Source organism: Trichosurus vulpecula, chromosome 2 (genome assembly GCF_011100635.1).
Source record: "Trichosurus vulpecula isolate mTriVul1 chromosome 2, mTriVul1.pri, whole genome shotgun sequence".
NCBI classification, from domain to species: domain Eukaryota; kingdom Metazoa; phylum Chordata; class Mammalia; order Diprotodontia; family Phalangeridae; genus Trichosurus; species Trichosurus vulpecula.
In genome coordinates, this window is record NC_050574.1 from 332,597,802 (window position 1) to 332,614,121 (window position 16,320).

The window sequence follows — 16,320 nt, forward strand, 5'->3', positions numbered from 1 at the left end:
CAGGATAAAAAATATTTTATCTAATTTTACTATTTTTCTTGGCATTAAGTGCTGATGTTAATATTATTTCTTACTACTTTTCATTGCAAATATATTGTGGTTTTTTGGTCTGGCCAGAGAACTTTCACAGCTTCCCCTTCACTTGCAGCTCTCCATTTTATAATATTCTTTGGGGAAACGAATTGTGAATTAAAAGCAACTGATTTCTAAACTGAACTCTACTAATTCATAAGTTGGAAACTACCTGATTTTTTCAGTAAGCAGTAAAATCATGGACTCAAATCACTTATAACATCCTTATTTGACAGATAAGAAAACTGAGGTCTAAAGACATAAAAGGATTTGTCTAAGTTCACACAGGTAGTTGGTGATAGCCTGTATTAAGTACTAACTATATCCTCGTATTTGCACATGTGTACATACATATGTGTGTATGTCTGTGTGTTTGCACTTGTTACATCCTGGGTTAAGAAGCTTTTTATAAATTTGTCATTTTAACATCGTATGGGAAAATATTCACTGAAAATGGAACTCAAGACATCTTATACCTGCTGTCCTTTGTGATAAAAACTCTGGCTGGGGAGTGGTTGCTTGCTACGCTGTTCTCTGTAGCAGTAGTGGTGATCGTCACTTGGCAGCATGCCCCTACCAGTGCAGGAACATTACCACCTACAACATGGCACTGACCGCCTGTGTACATAACATGAACATTCCTAAATTAAAAATAAATTTATTTTGTTTCTCAAATGTTTGAGGACGTCATAGACAAATCCCTTTTCCAAATATGGAAACTTTTCAATAGTATCTTAAATACAGGAACCTGGGCCTGGCACTCTAACTTGTCTCATTACTCCTCTCTTTCCTATCTGTTCATACTCTTTCATCTACCTGGAATATCCTCTGTGAAGTCATGGACGGTGTTGTTCTTTCTCATGCTTCATAGCTCCTAGCGCCGTATATAGTAGCTGCTCAATAAACATATATTTTAAAACAGATTGAGTGCTTTCTGTTTTTACCTCAGTCATTTCTGGATATGCCCACTAAATCTCCTGCAAGTGATTTCTTCCTATGTTGCAAAAGAAAAGTCAAGCCACGTGTTAGAATCATAGGCTGAAGGAGCATAGATTTAAAACTGGAAAAGATCTTAAAGGCCCCTTATTTTACAGATAAGGAAAAACGGAGGCTGAGAGAGGTTAAGTGACTTACCCAGGATCCCCCAGGAAGAGGTTCAGTGACTTGCCCAGGTTTAAGAAGTGCTTGAAGTAGTCTTGCAGTTCTGGTCATCCTGACTCCAAGCCATTGTGGAAGGAGAGATCTTTTGATCTGTTCTCTTGGGCCCAGGTTGGTCATTACAATTACTCAGCAGACTTTGTGTTCTTTTTGTTTACATGATTGTAGTTCCTGGTTATATTATTCTTCTGGTCCTACTTAACTTCACTCTGGATAAGTTCAGAAAAATTATTTCTTCAAATTCCTCACATTCATTTCTTAGGGCACAATTTTTCATTTCATTCTTATGCCACAATTTGGCCATTCCCCATTCTAGGCTTTGAGTGAGGACTTGACAGGCTGTGCTAGGAGCATAGTGCATGTATAAGCCTTTGTGCTTGGACTCTGTGACACCTATTATTTTTGGCTGCTCAGATGCCTTTTTAAAAAACTTTCTGATAGTTATGTCAGTTAAAATTGCTGGTTAAGTGAATTCTTGGGTGATATACTACTGAAATTGCATTTACATTCTTGATTAGTGTAGATTGGGGGGGGGTGATGTTTGAATTTCTCAAGAGATGTTTACATTTCAAGGAAGTTACAATGAAATATTGCCTGCTATGCAAAAATAGTCCTGGGAATAAAACACTATAATTAATTTTTTTGGATTTTCATTTTCTACTTGTACAAATTAACTGAATAAGAGTTATCTGTCCTGTTCTCCCCCCCCCCCCCATTTTAATTATAGTGACATAGAAATAATAAAATATCACCGGGAGAGAAACCAAGTACATTTGGTAAAAATGAATTTTCTTGAGATATATCCTTTGATATGCATTCAAGAAATTATATTTAAATGAAAATGGGAAAAGCTTTGTGCCAATTTTCTCCTTTTTTACTGTTATTAATTAATGTGGCCTACCTAACAGCAGCTCAGCAGGGTCATTGCTACCGCTGTGAAGCTACCACCCAGCAGCCGAGATCCACAAGCTCTGGTTTGCAACAAGACTACAGAGCTTAGCAACCTCTTCCCCCTCCCCTCAGCTCAGCCCTAATATCCCCAGAAGAGGCCTTCCCATCTTGGAGCATTCATGTCACTGTGGCTATATGAAAGATTACTGAGGTCTTTCTTGTAGTGTGATTTTTTTAACCTTGCTGCTTCTCAGCAAAGCTACAGCAGCTATCTCTCTGGGATACCTGTTAGTGAGAGTGCTCTAATGAGCTTGTATTGAGAATCATTTTGCCAAGGAGCTCTAGCCCGGGTGAGAACCAGCCTTTCTGTTCCCCTGTGTTCTAAGTATGCAGGTTTCCTTCTAAGCCTAGGCTTTGGTGGGGAATAATTAGCTCATTCTTTGTGTCTGTAGCAGAGTATCAGTTGGCAGCCCACTGATCTATATATATGGGGTCAAGAAGGAGGGCAGGGGTCGTCCAGAGCAGGTTACTAGAAGCAGAGAATGCTGACGGAAGACTCATCTGACAGTGGAGTTTTCAGCTGCCACTCAGGCCTTGATAAGGAAAGGGCATTGCTGAAGAAGGCGCCCTCACAGAGTAACTAGTGTGAATGCAGCTTCCTCAAGGGACTTTGAGAGGGGGTATCTGAATGGTGTATAATTTACGATTTGGGCTCATATTTTACCAAGAAAATAGAATGTTTGCCAAGAGCCCCTGCTGCTTCCCGATTCTCTGCATCTCAAAAACCCTTGCCATCATTCTCCTCTCTGTCTCCTTTACTCCATCCAGTCTTTGTTGAAGAGATGGCCCTTCTATTATTTGTTCCCTTAATCCTATTATCTTTAAGCTCCTTGGGCAGATTACCTCACGTCTCTCTCTCCTCTCCAACCCCCCCTTAGTCTCTCTTGTTGTGATAGTTCCTTCCCTGCTACCTATTAACTGCCATATCTCTTCCATCTAAAAACAAAGAACATTTTTCCTTCAATTCTATCAAGTTATTGTCCTTTATCTCTCATCCCTTTTACAGCCAAACCCCTAGAAAAAACTATCCATTCGGTTGCCCTTATGTCCCTTCCACTTTGTTGTTTTCAGTCATGTCTGACTCTTTGTGACCCCATTTGGGGTTTCCTTGGCAGAGATGTTGGAGTGATGTGCTGTTTCCTTCCCCACCTCTTTTTACAGATGAGAAAACTGAGGTAGACAGCGTTGGATGGCTTGCCCAGGGTCACACAGGAAGTATCTGAGGCCAGTTTTGCAGTTAGGTCTGTCTTCCCGACTCTAACCCACTCTATCCACCGAGCCACCTAGCTGCTCCTCCACTTACCCCCTTTTCAGCCCTTTACAGTCCGGCTTCCAGCCTCATCACTCAACTGGAATTGCTTTCCTCAGAGTTATTGATGATCTCGTAATTGCCAGATCTGATGACCTCTCAGTCCTCATCTTTCTTGACCTTTGTTGCAGCATTTGCCCCTTTACCACCCTTTCCTCCTGAATAGTCTTTCTCCTCTAGATTTTTTTTTTACTACTACTCTTAGTTCTCTACCCACTTCTCTTTCCTCTTGCTTTCATTCTCCATTGTTGGATTATCATCCATGCCCTGCCCCTGACTGAGCCCCAAGGCTTTCTCCCCTTCTCTTCTCTTTCTACACTTTCTCCCATGGATTCAGTTGCGTTTCTCTGCAGCTGACTCACAAATCTTTATCTCGACATCCAACTGTAGTCTTTCACCTAAGCTCCAACCCTGTGTCATCATAGGCTTCACAAACTCAACATATCTAAAGCAGACATTGTCTCTCCCCCGCTTCCCAAACCACTCATGTTCTAAGCTTCCCTACTTTTGTCAAGGGTATCACCCTCCTTCCTCTCACCCAGGTTCACAGCCTCATTCATCCCTGGACTCCTCATTCTCTCTGTCCTATGTATCCAGTCATTTGCTGAGCCTTCTCAGTTCAACTTCTATAATATTTCTCTCATCGGTCCCTTTCTTTCTACATATAGTGCCACCCCCTAGTTCATGCTTTTATCAGCTTTACCTGGACTTTTACAATGGCCTTCTGATTGGTCCTCCTCTCTCTAGGCTCTCCCCTTTCCAGTCTATCCTCCACACAGCCACCAAATGATTTTCCTAAAGCACCAATCTCATAATGTCATTCCTCTATTCAGTACACTGCAGTGGTTCCCTCTTATCTCTAGAGTCAAACAGAAATTCAACTCTTTGGCATTTAAAGACGTTTGCAATCTGCCTCCAACCTACCTTTCCAGCCTTATTATTAATTACACCCCTTCATATTCACTGCTGTCTCCAGCTAAACTTTATATTCCTGCTGTTCCTCTCACATGACACCCCATTTTCCATCTCATTTTAAAGGTGATGGCCTCCATGCCTGGAGAGTTTATTGAAAGGCCTCATTCACCCTGGTGTTTTGGTCATTTTTTTCATACCAAGAGAGTGAATTGCAGTAATGTAATGATTTTAAGAAACTTAAAAAAAATAACTGTGGCCAAAATGTCTCCCTCTTGCACACCATGCTAGGTGGTTTTCAAAGAGCCAACACAGCTGAATGAAATGAACCCTGAGTTTGGATCTGAAAGGCTTAGCTTCAAGTTCTCACTCTGTCACTTTTCTGTTTAATTCTGGGGCACTTAACCTTTCTAGGCCTTAGTTTTCTCATTTGCAAAGAATATTTGTACCCTCTACTAACAGGGTTTTTGTGGGAATCAAGATAAAATATAGAGAATGCTTTTTAAAAAAAAACCTCTATAAATGTAAACTTTTTTATATTAATCAAGATTTCTGGGATGCCCATGATTTAATCTGAATTTGCCCTAGAGATGAACAGCAAATGGCGTTTGATGCCTGTAATAGGTTCCACAAGAACAAGTAATGCTGTTTGATCTGGCCAAACATAATGGATTTTACCAGGTCACAGAATACTAGAATTACTCAACTTGAGAGTTAGAAGGTGCCTCAGTGGCTATTTAAGGAATTCTCACTATAACATATCTGACAAGTGGTCAGCTAACCACTTGCTCTGGAATCAGGTGATAGGGCTTAAATCCCTCTTCTAACACCTACTGTTTGTGCCTCCTTGCATAAGTCACTTAATTCTTTGGGCTCCCATTCCCTCATGTGTAAAATGAGAGGATTAGACTAATTGGCATGTAAGGAGGTCCCTTACATCTCTGAGTCCATGATTTCGTGACTTCTCCAGTCCACCCTTTCTGTTCTAAGATAGCCGGTCCACTCTGGGACAGTGAATTCCTTGACTGATTTATTTTCTCAGTTTGATCCCAGAAGAATCAGCAGATGCTGTGGATTCAGACCTGTTGTTTCCACCTGAGGTTTGTGCAGATGTTCCCGAGTTCAGAAATATAAAGGATTGGGTCATCATCAAGATAGATATTGGTACTACTACAGTACGGAAGGGATGTATTTCATTAACATGTTAGATACCATACTGTTAAAACATGCGAGAAAGCAATATTGTACCATTGGTTAAGATATTATCTGTATTTTTAGTTAATTTCTTTTTCATTTTCATGTTCACTTTTATAAGATTTTGAGTTACAAATTTTCCCTCCCTCTCACCCCTCCCCGGCGTGCAATCCTATATAGGCCAGTCATTGCACAATGTTGCTGTTATCCTGGTTCTGCTCATTTCACTCAGCATCAGTTAATGCAAGTCTTTCCAGGTTTTTGTGAAATCCACCTGCTCATCATTTCTTATAGAACAACAGTATTACATTACAGTCACATACCACAACTTGTTAAGCTATTCCCCAGTCCATGGGCATCCCCTCAATTTCAATTCTTTGCCACCACAAAAGAGCTGCTGTAAATATTTTTGTGCATATGGATCCTTTTCCCATTTTTATGATCTCTTTGGGATACAGACCTAGTAGTGGTATTGCTGAATCAAAGAGTATGCACAGTTTTGTAGTCATTTGGGTATAACATCTTTCTATTTTTTTAGTCTTTCTATTTTAACTACTACATTCAGTAACTATTCAACAAAATCAAAGTAACATGATGGATTGGAAAGTAGGCTGGACCAGAACTAGGTTCAAGTCACTTAAGGCCTCAGTTTCTTCATGTTGTACTAGATAACATTTAAGGTTCTCTTCTAACTTTGAAATTCTATTAATTGAGGCTGCTTTTAAGAGCAGAAATCATTTTTCACATCTGTTCTAGCTAACATTTAAGGTAGATACTTAATAGTACAAGTACAATGAATGATGGTGAAAATTACAATAATTACCATTAAATTGCTAGTAAGCATTCCAGGCACTATTGTTTTGTGGTCTCATAGATAGCATTACAATACACACTTTACATAATAGCTTTCTTCCAGAATGTTAAAGTAATATCACGTTCTTTTAAAAGGGTTTTACTGTCCCTTTAAATAAGGTCTGTGAGAAGATCTTTAAATACAGAGGAATGTGTTACATTAAATTACAACTTTAAAGACTGAATTATGTGTTTTACCTGCTGGTAAATCAGTTATTTATCAGCCTCTATACTAGATTTTGGGAATGACATACAAGGGATCGATTTTGATAATGTTTTCTTAGAGTCCTTGCCTCAAAAAAGCTTAAAGTAATTTGCAACCTTTCATTTTTCACAACATCACTGTGTCAAATAAGGGATAAATATGGTCTTCTTTAACCAACTTTCCTCATCTCCATTGGGGTGTTGTTTCACAAATAACACACTGGAGGCACTGGAGTTGTTGGACTCCAGCCTCTAACACATTCACCCTTGATCTGGTCAGACAGGAAGGACAGGAAGACGGCTTCAGTGGGGTTAATAATCTTACTTTATTCTAATCTAGTCTTCTCAAGAGGGAGTTGCAGATAATGGGAGCACCAACCCCTACAGCATTCCCTAATCACCCTTCTTGCAGGGGCCACTGAGAATATAGTAGGAGCCACAACTCCTACAGGATCCCCTAAACCTCAGTGGGGGCTAGTTGAGGCAAACACATTCTCCCCCAAGCCATAATGGGGGCCGATCAAGGCACACACAGCATTTTACTGTCATATTTCCCTATGGGTTCCCCACTCACTGACCAGTGCCTGCTTTATAGGGCAACAGACAAAGAAGGCATCTTGTCAGAATAGCCTCCCAGGTTAACTTTAGCATTATCATTCAGTGCAAGGGCAGTAAATGTCACATGTCATCCCATGTCACATGGTGCAGTCTCAGTAGGACTGCCTATCTCTATGATTCTAGGAACTACTGTCTAGTATTCTGGGAGCTATATCTAACACCTGCAAACCATAGATTGCCGTGGCCATGGATCCTGAGCAACTAAACTCTAAAAAGGGTAACCAAATCCTCCTTACAGGCATTAAGTGAAATTCCTGAGGAGATTCAGTGAATTGATGGTGTTGGAAATAAATCTGGAGTAATTGTTCTTTATGGGTTCTTTGTATACCAGTCCCCTTCTACACAAGACCCCAGATCCTGAAAATAAGTCAGAGATAAAATCCGGTGTTGGCAGGAGTTTGGAGAAACACACACACTATAATACGTTGTTGGTGGGGCTGCAGATTATGGAAAACATTTGGAGAGCAATATTGCAACAATAAGAAAGGCGTACTTTTCAACTTGGTAATTTCACTGTTAAAGTTGTATCCCAAATACATCATTAAAAATTTATGAGAAAAATTCTTAGCTGCTCTTTTTGTAATAACAAAAAACTAGAAGCAACTTGTGTTTCCATCAATTGGAGGGTGGCCAAATAGATTATATCATATTACATTAATTAATAAATTAACAGAAGTAATATTCTGGTCAGTCACTATTTAAGTACTTACTACGTGCCAGACACTGTGCTAAGCACCGGTGATAGAAAGTATGGCAAAAGACAGTTCTGGCCCTCAAGGAGCTCCCAGTCTAACAGTGACAAAAACTGAGAACTATGACCTGTGGCAGAACCTATGGGAAAGCCTATGCAGGATGAGGCAGAAAAGAATCAAAAGAAACAGAACTGTATACACATTGGCTACAATTACATATAAGGAAAGAAAGAAGGAAGGAAGAAAAATGAAACCAGAGGTGAGCATTTCACATGGACTGGGGAAAAGGACAAAGGAAATGCACATTCACACATGCATGCATACATACATGTATATCTATATATGTATATGGGTACATGTCAATAAGGGAACATGGTGTATAAAATAAATGTAGCATATAAAATGTAGATAGAGTATATAAAAAGTATGTATATATGTGTATATACGCATATATTTGTTTTTTATTAATTTTTCACGCTTCCTTATTAAAGTCTGGACGACTAGGATGGAATTTTGCCCTGCATTTTGTATGTTTGGTTGTTTTTGTTGATGTTTATTGGGTTTACAATAAAAAGATTTTTAAAAAGTTATTCAAGTACACTAAAACATTAACTGTTTTGAGCCCTCGAGGACATCAGCTTTCTAGATAACTGAGGTTTTTTATGCTTTTAAGCATCAACATCTTTTTTTATTACAGCTATATTTGAACAAAAAAGTATTGTTGTCTTTTGTTTATATACTACATTCCTTATTGATATACACTTCCCTCCCCTATTGAACCCTCCCTTGTAACAAAGTAAAACCAGTTAAACAAAACACTTATAGATCATGAACTCTGATAGCATAATCTTGGAAATTTTTCTACTGAGAGAAGTGTATTTTAACCCTTTTTATGTAGGCCTCTCTAAAACATATACTTCTTTCCCTGCCTCCTTAAACAAGGAGAGTCCGATTTATAAGTCAAGTCTGATTTTAAAAGTGAACTGCACTTTTTGTGTCTGTTCTTCATACATAGCATTTATTTTTTAAATGAAATTTTATTATTTTCAGTTATCAAGTTTTTTCTCCCATCTCACTGCCTCCAACTTCACTGCAGGGGACTGAGGTGGGGAGCAGGGCAGGGGCACACAGGTGGTGGATAAAAAACCTTTGTAACAAATATACATGATTGAGCAAAACAAATTCCCCTGTTGGCCATGTCCAAAAATGTGTCTCCTGCATTCTTCATCACGTTTCTCTCGGTGTGGGTAGCATCCTTCATCATCAGTTCTCTAGAATCATGGTTCATCATTTCATTGATCAGCATTCCTAAGTCTTTTAAAATTGTTCATTTTTGCAATGTGGTTCCAATAGTATAAGTTACTGTCCTGCTTCTGCTCCTTTCTGCATCAGTTCATACAAGTCTTCCCAGGTTTCTCTGAAACTCTTTCATCATATCAGTAATATTCCATTACATTCAGATGCCATGATTTGATTTCATGTCTATTTTCAAGGTTTTTTTTTTTAAAGTAATCTCTTTCCTTGCAGTCAGTTGTCAATTTTTATTGTTGTCAGTATGTCTTTCTTGAGAAATCTGCCTTCCCCCTTCTAATTTACTGCTTTTACTCCTGCTGTGGGTTTGGCTATAAGCTAAAATTGTTAGAATTTTTCCTAAAATAGGAGTAATATGGCACAAAATTACAATCTGAGAAACTTTCCAGTGAGTAAAATGGCTGAAGTTTGATTGCATGGTTATTATGTTCAATTTTGCCTGCTTGGAGGCCTTTTCTGATTACTCATGTTTATCAGGTATGTTTTTGGATAAGCGAGGATATCGATAAACTGAGTTCCAGATAGATGAAATATTGCTAGGTACACTGTTGTACACCCAGCACTCTGCTGGTTTTTTCCCCCAGTTATCATTATACAATTTCTGTTGTTGTTTTGTTGCTCAGAGGAGGTGCCTGTGTGACCTTAGTTAAGTTGCTCTACCTCTCTGGTCTTTAGTTCCTCATCTGTAGCCTATCTTTCTGTCATCCTCAGTTATATTTATGTTTTCCTCTTTCTTTTCTTTTTCTAGGTGGCTCGTTATCGCAGTTGGTCTGGTCAGAGCATATTTGGCTAAAGGTAGCTATCACAGCCTTTATTACTCAATTGAAAAGCCTTTGAAATTCTTCCAGACTGGAGCCCTCTTAGAGGTAAGGTTATGAAATATTTCCATGTTATCAATAACCATCAGACTCTGTCTTACGAAATAAGAAACTTGTTAATTAAAATATACTTAGGCTGCCCTCTTTTTTCTAAGTGTAGTATTTGTCATATTCATTTTAATCTTTGAAATTTTGCCTATTAGTTGACCCAAAACCCCCTCTTTCAACTTTGTAAATACAACAAAACCCTAGTTAACTTAAACCAAAATAACTCTCTTTTGGCTAGAAGTTTTCTGTATGACTTTTGTTAGAAATCACAAAACAAGTTATTTTAGGAATTATGTGTATTTGAACTTTGAAAAGGAAGTCCTAGGGTTAATCTTCATCTGGTCACTGTAGGATAGGGGTGAAGAACTACTACATAATTTTTAAAATAAATCCTGCTCCAGTTTCTCATTGTGCCACTGAGGTGACCTTGCTTCTCAAAGGATGCATCAGCAGATTTCAGACTGTACTGTGCTCAGAGGACCAGCCAGCTAAGTTTAGAGAGGCTCGTCACCAGAGGCTTGGCCACCTACACGTGGACATGGAGGTGACCCTTTCTGTTAATGGAACTGAGACCCCATACTGTGAACTACTAGATCTTGAAGTACATAAATAACGAGGTGGTGCTGGGAGGAAAGCACTGGATTTGGAGTCGGAGACCTGAGTTCAAATCCTGCTTCAGACACTTACTAGCTGTGTAACTATAGGCAAGTCACCTAACTTCCCTCAGCTTTTAGTTTCCTCATCTCTAAAATGGGGATAATAGCAGCATTATACAAAATACAAGGTTGTGAGGATAAAACTATATAAAATATATAAGCTGCTTTACAAATTTTAAAACACTGCGTAAATGCTACCTATTCTAGCTATTAATGATAATGATTCCAATAATAAATCCTCCAGAAAATTCCTATTCTCATACCATATCATAGTATTAATGTGACTGTAGAGTCTCAAAAATTATGCCAGTGAAACAACTGCTCCAACAGGTTCTTCCAAGGTAGAATAGTTTCAAATGTTATCCCAACATCAAACTATGTTTGCTTTATGAGGATGATCCTAGCTAAAAATAGATAGACTTATCACCAAAAGACTGCAGTAGAGATGAATTCTTAGGCCATGGCAGCTCACAAAAAGGCTATTTTGATATTCTGCTGGATCTGTGATCTCTGGTGTGGGTGCATCCTCCACTGGTATGGATAGCCACCTATCATGACGCCTTGCCAGCCTTGTCATCCTGGCAGTTCTTGTCCATGTCCTAGGTAATGTGTTTGCCATAGCTTATGCTGGCTTCCATATCTCTTTCCACACACTCTTAGGGTTCTGATCCTCTTCTTGTATAGTCTCGGACTAGATGGATGACCTTACTGGTTCTCTGATCATCTTGGTCCTGTTCCATCTCAGGGGTGGGGAACCTGCGGCCTCGAGGCCACATATGGTCTTGAGGCCACAGGTTTCCTATCTCTGTTCCATCTGGTACACTTTGTAATTCCTTGCTGAGATATTTGCAGGAGAGCTGGGGTTTTTGAAGACCTTTCATATTGCCAACTTAACTAGTTGAGATCTGTGTCATCTGGGAAATAAATATTCTTCATCCACTTGGGTTTTTTTAGGTGAATTGCTAGGCTGATTTCTTTTGAGTGGTAGTGGATTTTATTGAGGAGGCCCTATAATATTCTTGGATTTAAAGCAGCCATTAACAGTATCACTCCCACACAAGAACAACCCAAGCATCTCATCATCTATAAGGAATCCCTCTTTCATTTGGACCCTTTACAAGACATCTTCTATGACAGTGGCAAATACCCTTGGTGAACATGTATCTCTTTGTTTTGTGCCTTGTTTGATATTGAAAATTGGCTGGAGAAACTCATATAACTGGGTACATTATAAATTCATACTCTGTTTCCTGCAGTAAGGCAATCCTCTTATTCTCCCTAATTGGTTCCTTATCTCACTTCTTACAGAAGCTATTATTCCAAACTTTATTTTCTTTCCTCAAGCCTCTCACACCTTCCTCCTCTCCCTCCTTCCTCTCAGCTAAGACCCTCTCCTCTTAACTTTACCGTGAAAATTGAGACCATTTGTTATCAGATCCCTTCTTTTCACCTCAAGACTCCCTTAAAATAATCCTCCGCTTTTTTTCCTTTTGCTTTGACAATGAGGTGACTCTTATTGCTAAGACCAACCTGTACATGCATCCTTCATCTCCTCCACTCCTGTCCTCTCAGCCTTTCTCTTTAATTCTTGTTCTCTCCTTAATGCCCTTCTCCCTACTGCCTTCAAACAGTGTCTCGCTTTAAGTCTCCCTCATCTTTAAAAAACTTTCACTGCATCGGACCATCCCTTCAAGCTTTCATTCTATAGCTCTCCTTTCTGCAAACTCTTAGAAAAAGCTGCGTACACTTTCCCTTCTCTCACTCTCAGCCCTTAGCAGTCTGGCTTCAGATGTCATCACTCCACTGACACTGATCTCTTCAAAGTTACCAAGTGAGGTTTTATTCGCCAGATCGGCAGCCTTTTCTTGGTTCTCATCCTGTCGTCTGCATTTGACATTGCTCCTCACTCTCTTTTCTTGAATGTTTTAGGCCCTACTTTCTCCTAGCTCTTCTACCTGCCTGACCATCCTTTCTCCAGTCTCCTTTGCTGGTTCATCTTCTAGATCATGCTTACAAACCATGGGTGTTGCCCAGGATTTTGTACTAGATTGAAAATTCTTTCAAATGGTATGACTCATGTTATCGGATATATTTTTATGTTCCCTTTTCTTAGTTTAAAAAAAGGCAGTTCTTCAACTCCATATTATTTTTTATTTTTATGTTCCCAGATTGATGTTTAACAGCATAACCATAGGCAAGTCACTTAACCTCTCTGTGCCTTTGTTTCCTCAGCTGTAAAATGGGGGTAGTAATAACTGTTTGTGCCTACCTCACAGAGCTATTTTGTAGCTGAGTTGAGAAATTTGCACACTATAAAATCCTGTGGAAATGTCAGATGATGAGCATGGTTTTTCTATTAGTTCAGTGACTTTAAACAGCCTCCCTTGTGCTTCTAAATCTAGTTAGATTGTTAACATACTCATTTCAAAGCATTTTAAGGTTCTCAATCCTCTTATATTCAGCATACTGTACTTACTTATGTGAGAAAGTGAACTGTTACAAATTAAAAAGATATTCAACAACACAGGTTTAAACAAAAAAGGGCTTTGAATTCCTTGAATTAACCAAAACCCTCATTCCCTGAACGTTGTTATTAACCAAGTTTTTACTGTTTGTTTACTCTTTTTTTTTCTTTTCTTTTTAAAAAATATTTATTTTCAGTTTTCGACATTCACTCCCATAAGTTTTAAATTTTCTCCCCCTCCTTCCCAAGACAGCATGCAATCCAGTATGGGCTCTACACATACATTGCTATTAAACACATTTTCACATTAGTCGTGTTGCATAAAAGAGTTATAATGAATAGGAGAAACCCTGAGAAAGAAAGCAAAACAAAAGAGAAAAGAGTCTGCTTCACTCTGCATTCTGACTCCATAGTTCTTTCTCTGGATGTGGGTGGTAATTTCTATCATGAGTCCTTCGGAAAAGTTTTAGGTCCTTGCATTGCTAAGAAGGGCTAAGTCTATCAGAATCAGTCTTTGCACACTGTGGCTGTTACTGTGTACAATGTTCTGGTTCTGCTCACTTCACTCAGCATCAGTTCATAGAAGTCTTTCCAGGTTTTTCTGAAGTCTGCCTGCTCATCATTTCTTATAGCACAATAGTATTCCATTACATTCACATGCCACAACTTGTTTAGCCATTCCTCAGCTGATGGGCATCCCCTCAATTTCCAGTTCTTGGCCACCACAAAAAGAGGTGCTGTAAATATTTTTGTACATATGAGTCCTTTTCCCATTTTTATGATCTCTTTGGGATACAGCCTTAGAAGCGATATTGCTGGGTCAAAGGGTATGCACAATTTTATAGCCTTTTGGGCATAGTTCCAAATTGTTCTTCAGAATGCTTGGATCAGCTCATAGCTCCACCAGCAATGAATTAGTGTTCCAACTTTCCCACATCTTCTCCAACATTTATCATTTTCCTGTTTTCTCATGTTAGCCAATCTGATGGGTGTAGTGTGATACCTGAGAGTTATTTTGATTTGCATCTGTAATCAATAGTGATTTAGGGCATTTTTTCATATGCCTATGGATAAATTTGACATCTTCATCTGATAACTGCCTGTTCATATCTTTTGACCATTGGGAAATGACTTGTATTCTTGTAAATTTGACTCAGTTCTCTATGTTTTTGAAATGAGGCCTTTATCAGAGATACTAGTTGTAAAAATTCTTTCACCTCTTTGTTTATTCTTAAAAGATATATTTTAATTATAGCTATCAAAAGCTTTGAAGGTTACTGATTTTTCTTAACAATATAGCCAATTTATAGAAGTCTCAATACTAAGTTTAGGTAACATCATTATGAATAGGTGAATAGAGAGAATAAACAGTGTTTTCAGAGGGGCAGTTAGTTTCATAGCAGCGATATTATAACCTCGGGTGTTCAGAATTGAACGTTTTAAAAGCTTACTATAGGTATAGAAACCAGAGATTGTAGAATTTGTAATAATAGCAATACCAATTTCTTCCTTCCCCTACACCAGAGACTCTGAGGTTTCTTACCTGTTGGATAGATAGTGTGGGAGGAGCCATTCTCATAATTGACTGTGATATAAAGACAAGAGGCATTAATAAAGCATATTTAAAAATAAGATAAAATCTAATTAAATTTATAGCATTCCCCTGAATTAAAATTCTGGTAATCCTGTCCCCCCAAAAATGCAATTAGTTTAGCATTATCTCTTCTTTGTAGAGCCACTTTGGCTTTTTGTGATCTTCTCTTCATCTTCTAGATGTTTATTATTCCTTTATTAATAAATTCTAGAATTTTAGCTGGAATCCAAGTATGGCTCAATGGCCTATAGTTTATAGAGACTCTATTCTCTTCCTTTTTTTATTTTTAATGTGATGTATGCAAAGAATAGTTATAATCATGCAAATAGTCAAGTATTAAGTCTTTCTATGATGACAGATCTAATTAATTGTTGCTCAATCTGGAGTGGTGGTAGAGGAGGTCGATGCCTCCAGATTTCTTATCAATTCACTCTTAACTTCCAGCTTGGGGCGAGGTCCCTCACTTGTGTGGTGATGTGCAAACAACAGAATTATGTGCTTATAAACAACTTCCAGTGCTCTCTATGTATTATATAGGACCAAATTGCTCTTAAAATCATCTGTGGGAACACCATCTAAGGAACACCATTGAACATTTGGAACAAAAACATCTTTTGACTTATTTTTGGAAAATGGCAGCATGGAAGCAAGTACATATTAAAACATACCCACACCTCTTTTGAAGGAATTAGTGTGGTGGTTATTTTGTGGTTTCAATGACAACTTTCAAGTTTACCCACAGGACTAGTAATCAGGCTGCCAGCTTTTTGTTGTAAATGGAGGGGGAAATGGTTGATTTAAAATCAGTTTTGAGATATGAAAAATTCCCACTTGAACAGAGGTCTTGGGGGTAGGACATTGCAATGTTCTATACCTTATGCAGGTTCTGCCCCTTTTAAATGACCACAATTATTTCTATAGAATCTTTTCATAGTAAATCCCAGATTTGCTTTAGCATGGCAGTAAGGCAATTTGGAAACAAACTTGACTAAGAAATGATGCTTTAGAAAGATCACTAAATTTGGAATCACAGGACCTGAGTGTAATCTTAGCTCTGCCATTTAATAGTTGTATCATTTAGGGGAAATTACTTTAATCCCTGTGCTTCTGTTTCCTGGTCTGTAAAATGAGGGAGTTGAACTAGATGCTTCTTGAAAGATTCCTTGCTGCTCTAAATTGGTTATTTCATGGTCCTTCCCATGTATGGAGGACTGGGGGGAGGTGGGGAGGTGGGATAGGGGGAAGGATTGGTGGGTTGGCAAGGCGTATGTGTGTAGGTACTGGATCATTAAAGCTTCATCACATCTCTAAAACCTTCATCACCTAGCTGAAACCTCTCACTTTCCTTTACCAGACCTACTCAGGCCCTTTCCTCAGACTTTCTATTCATATATAATCCCTGAACATTTTCTAATGCTACAGAATTGAGTAAGAACTGCCACACCTTCCAGAAACTTTTTTTTAATG

General features: G+C 38.6%; 1 protein-coding gene across 2 annotated transcripts in view; it reads left to right on the top strand.

Annotated features, from left to right (window-relative positions):
- Window positions 1–16,320, top strand: part of HACD2 (3-hydroxyacyl-CoA dehydratase 2) — an 88,737-nt gene that overhangs the window by 2,271 nt on the left and 70,146 nt on the right. For both annotated transcript variants that reach the window (XM_036744788.1, XM_036744789.1), the window contains exon 2: window positions 10,022–10,139. In XM_036744788.1, coding sequence (XP_036600683.1) covers window positions 10,022–10,139 — 118 coding nt within the window. The remainder of the gene's footprint in view (window positions 1–10,021; window positions 10,140–16,320) is intronic.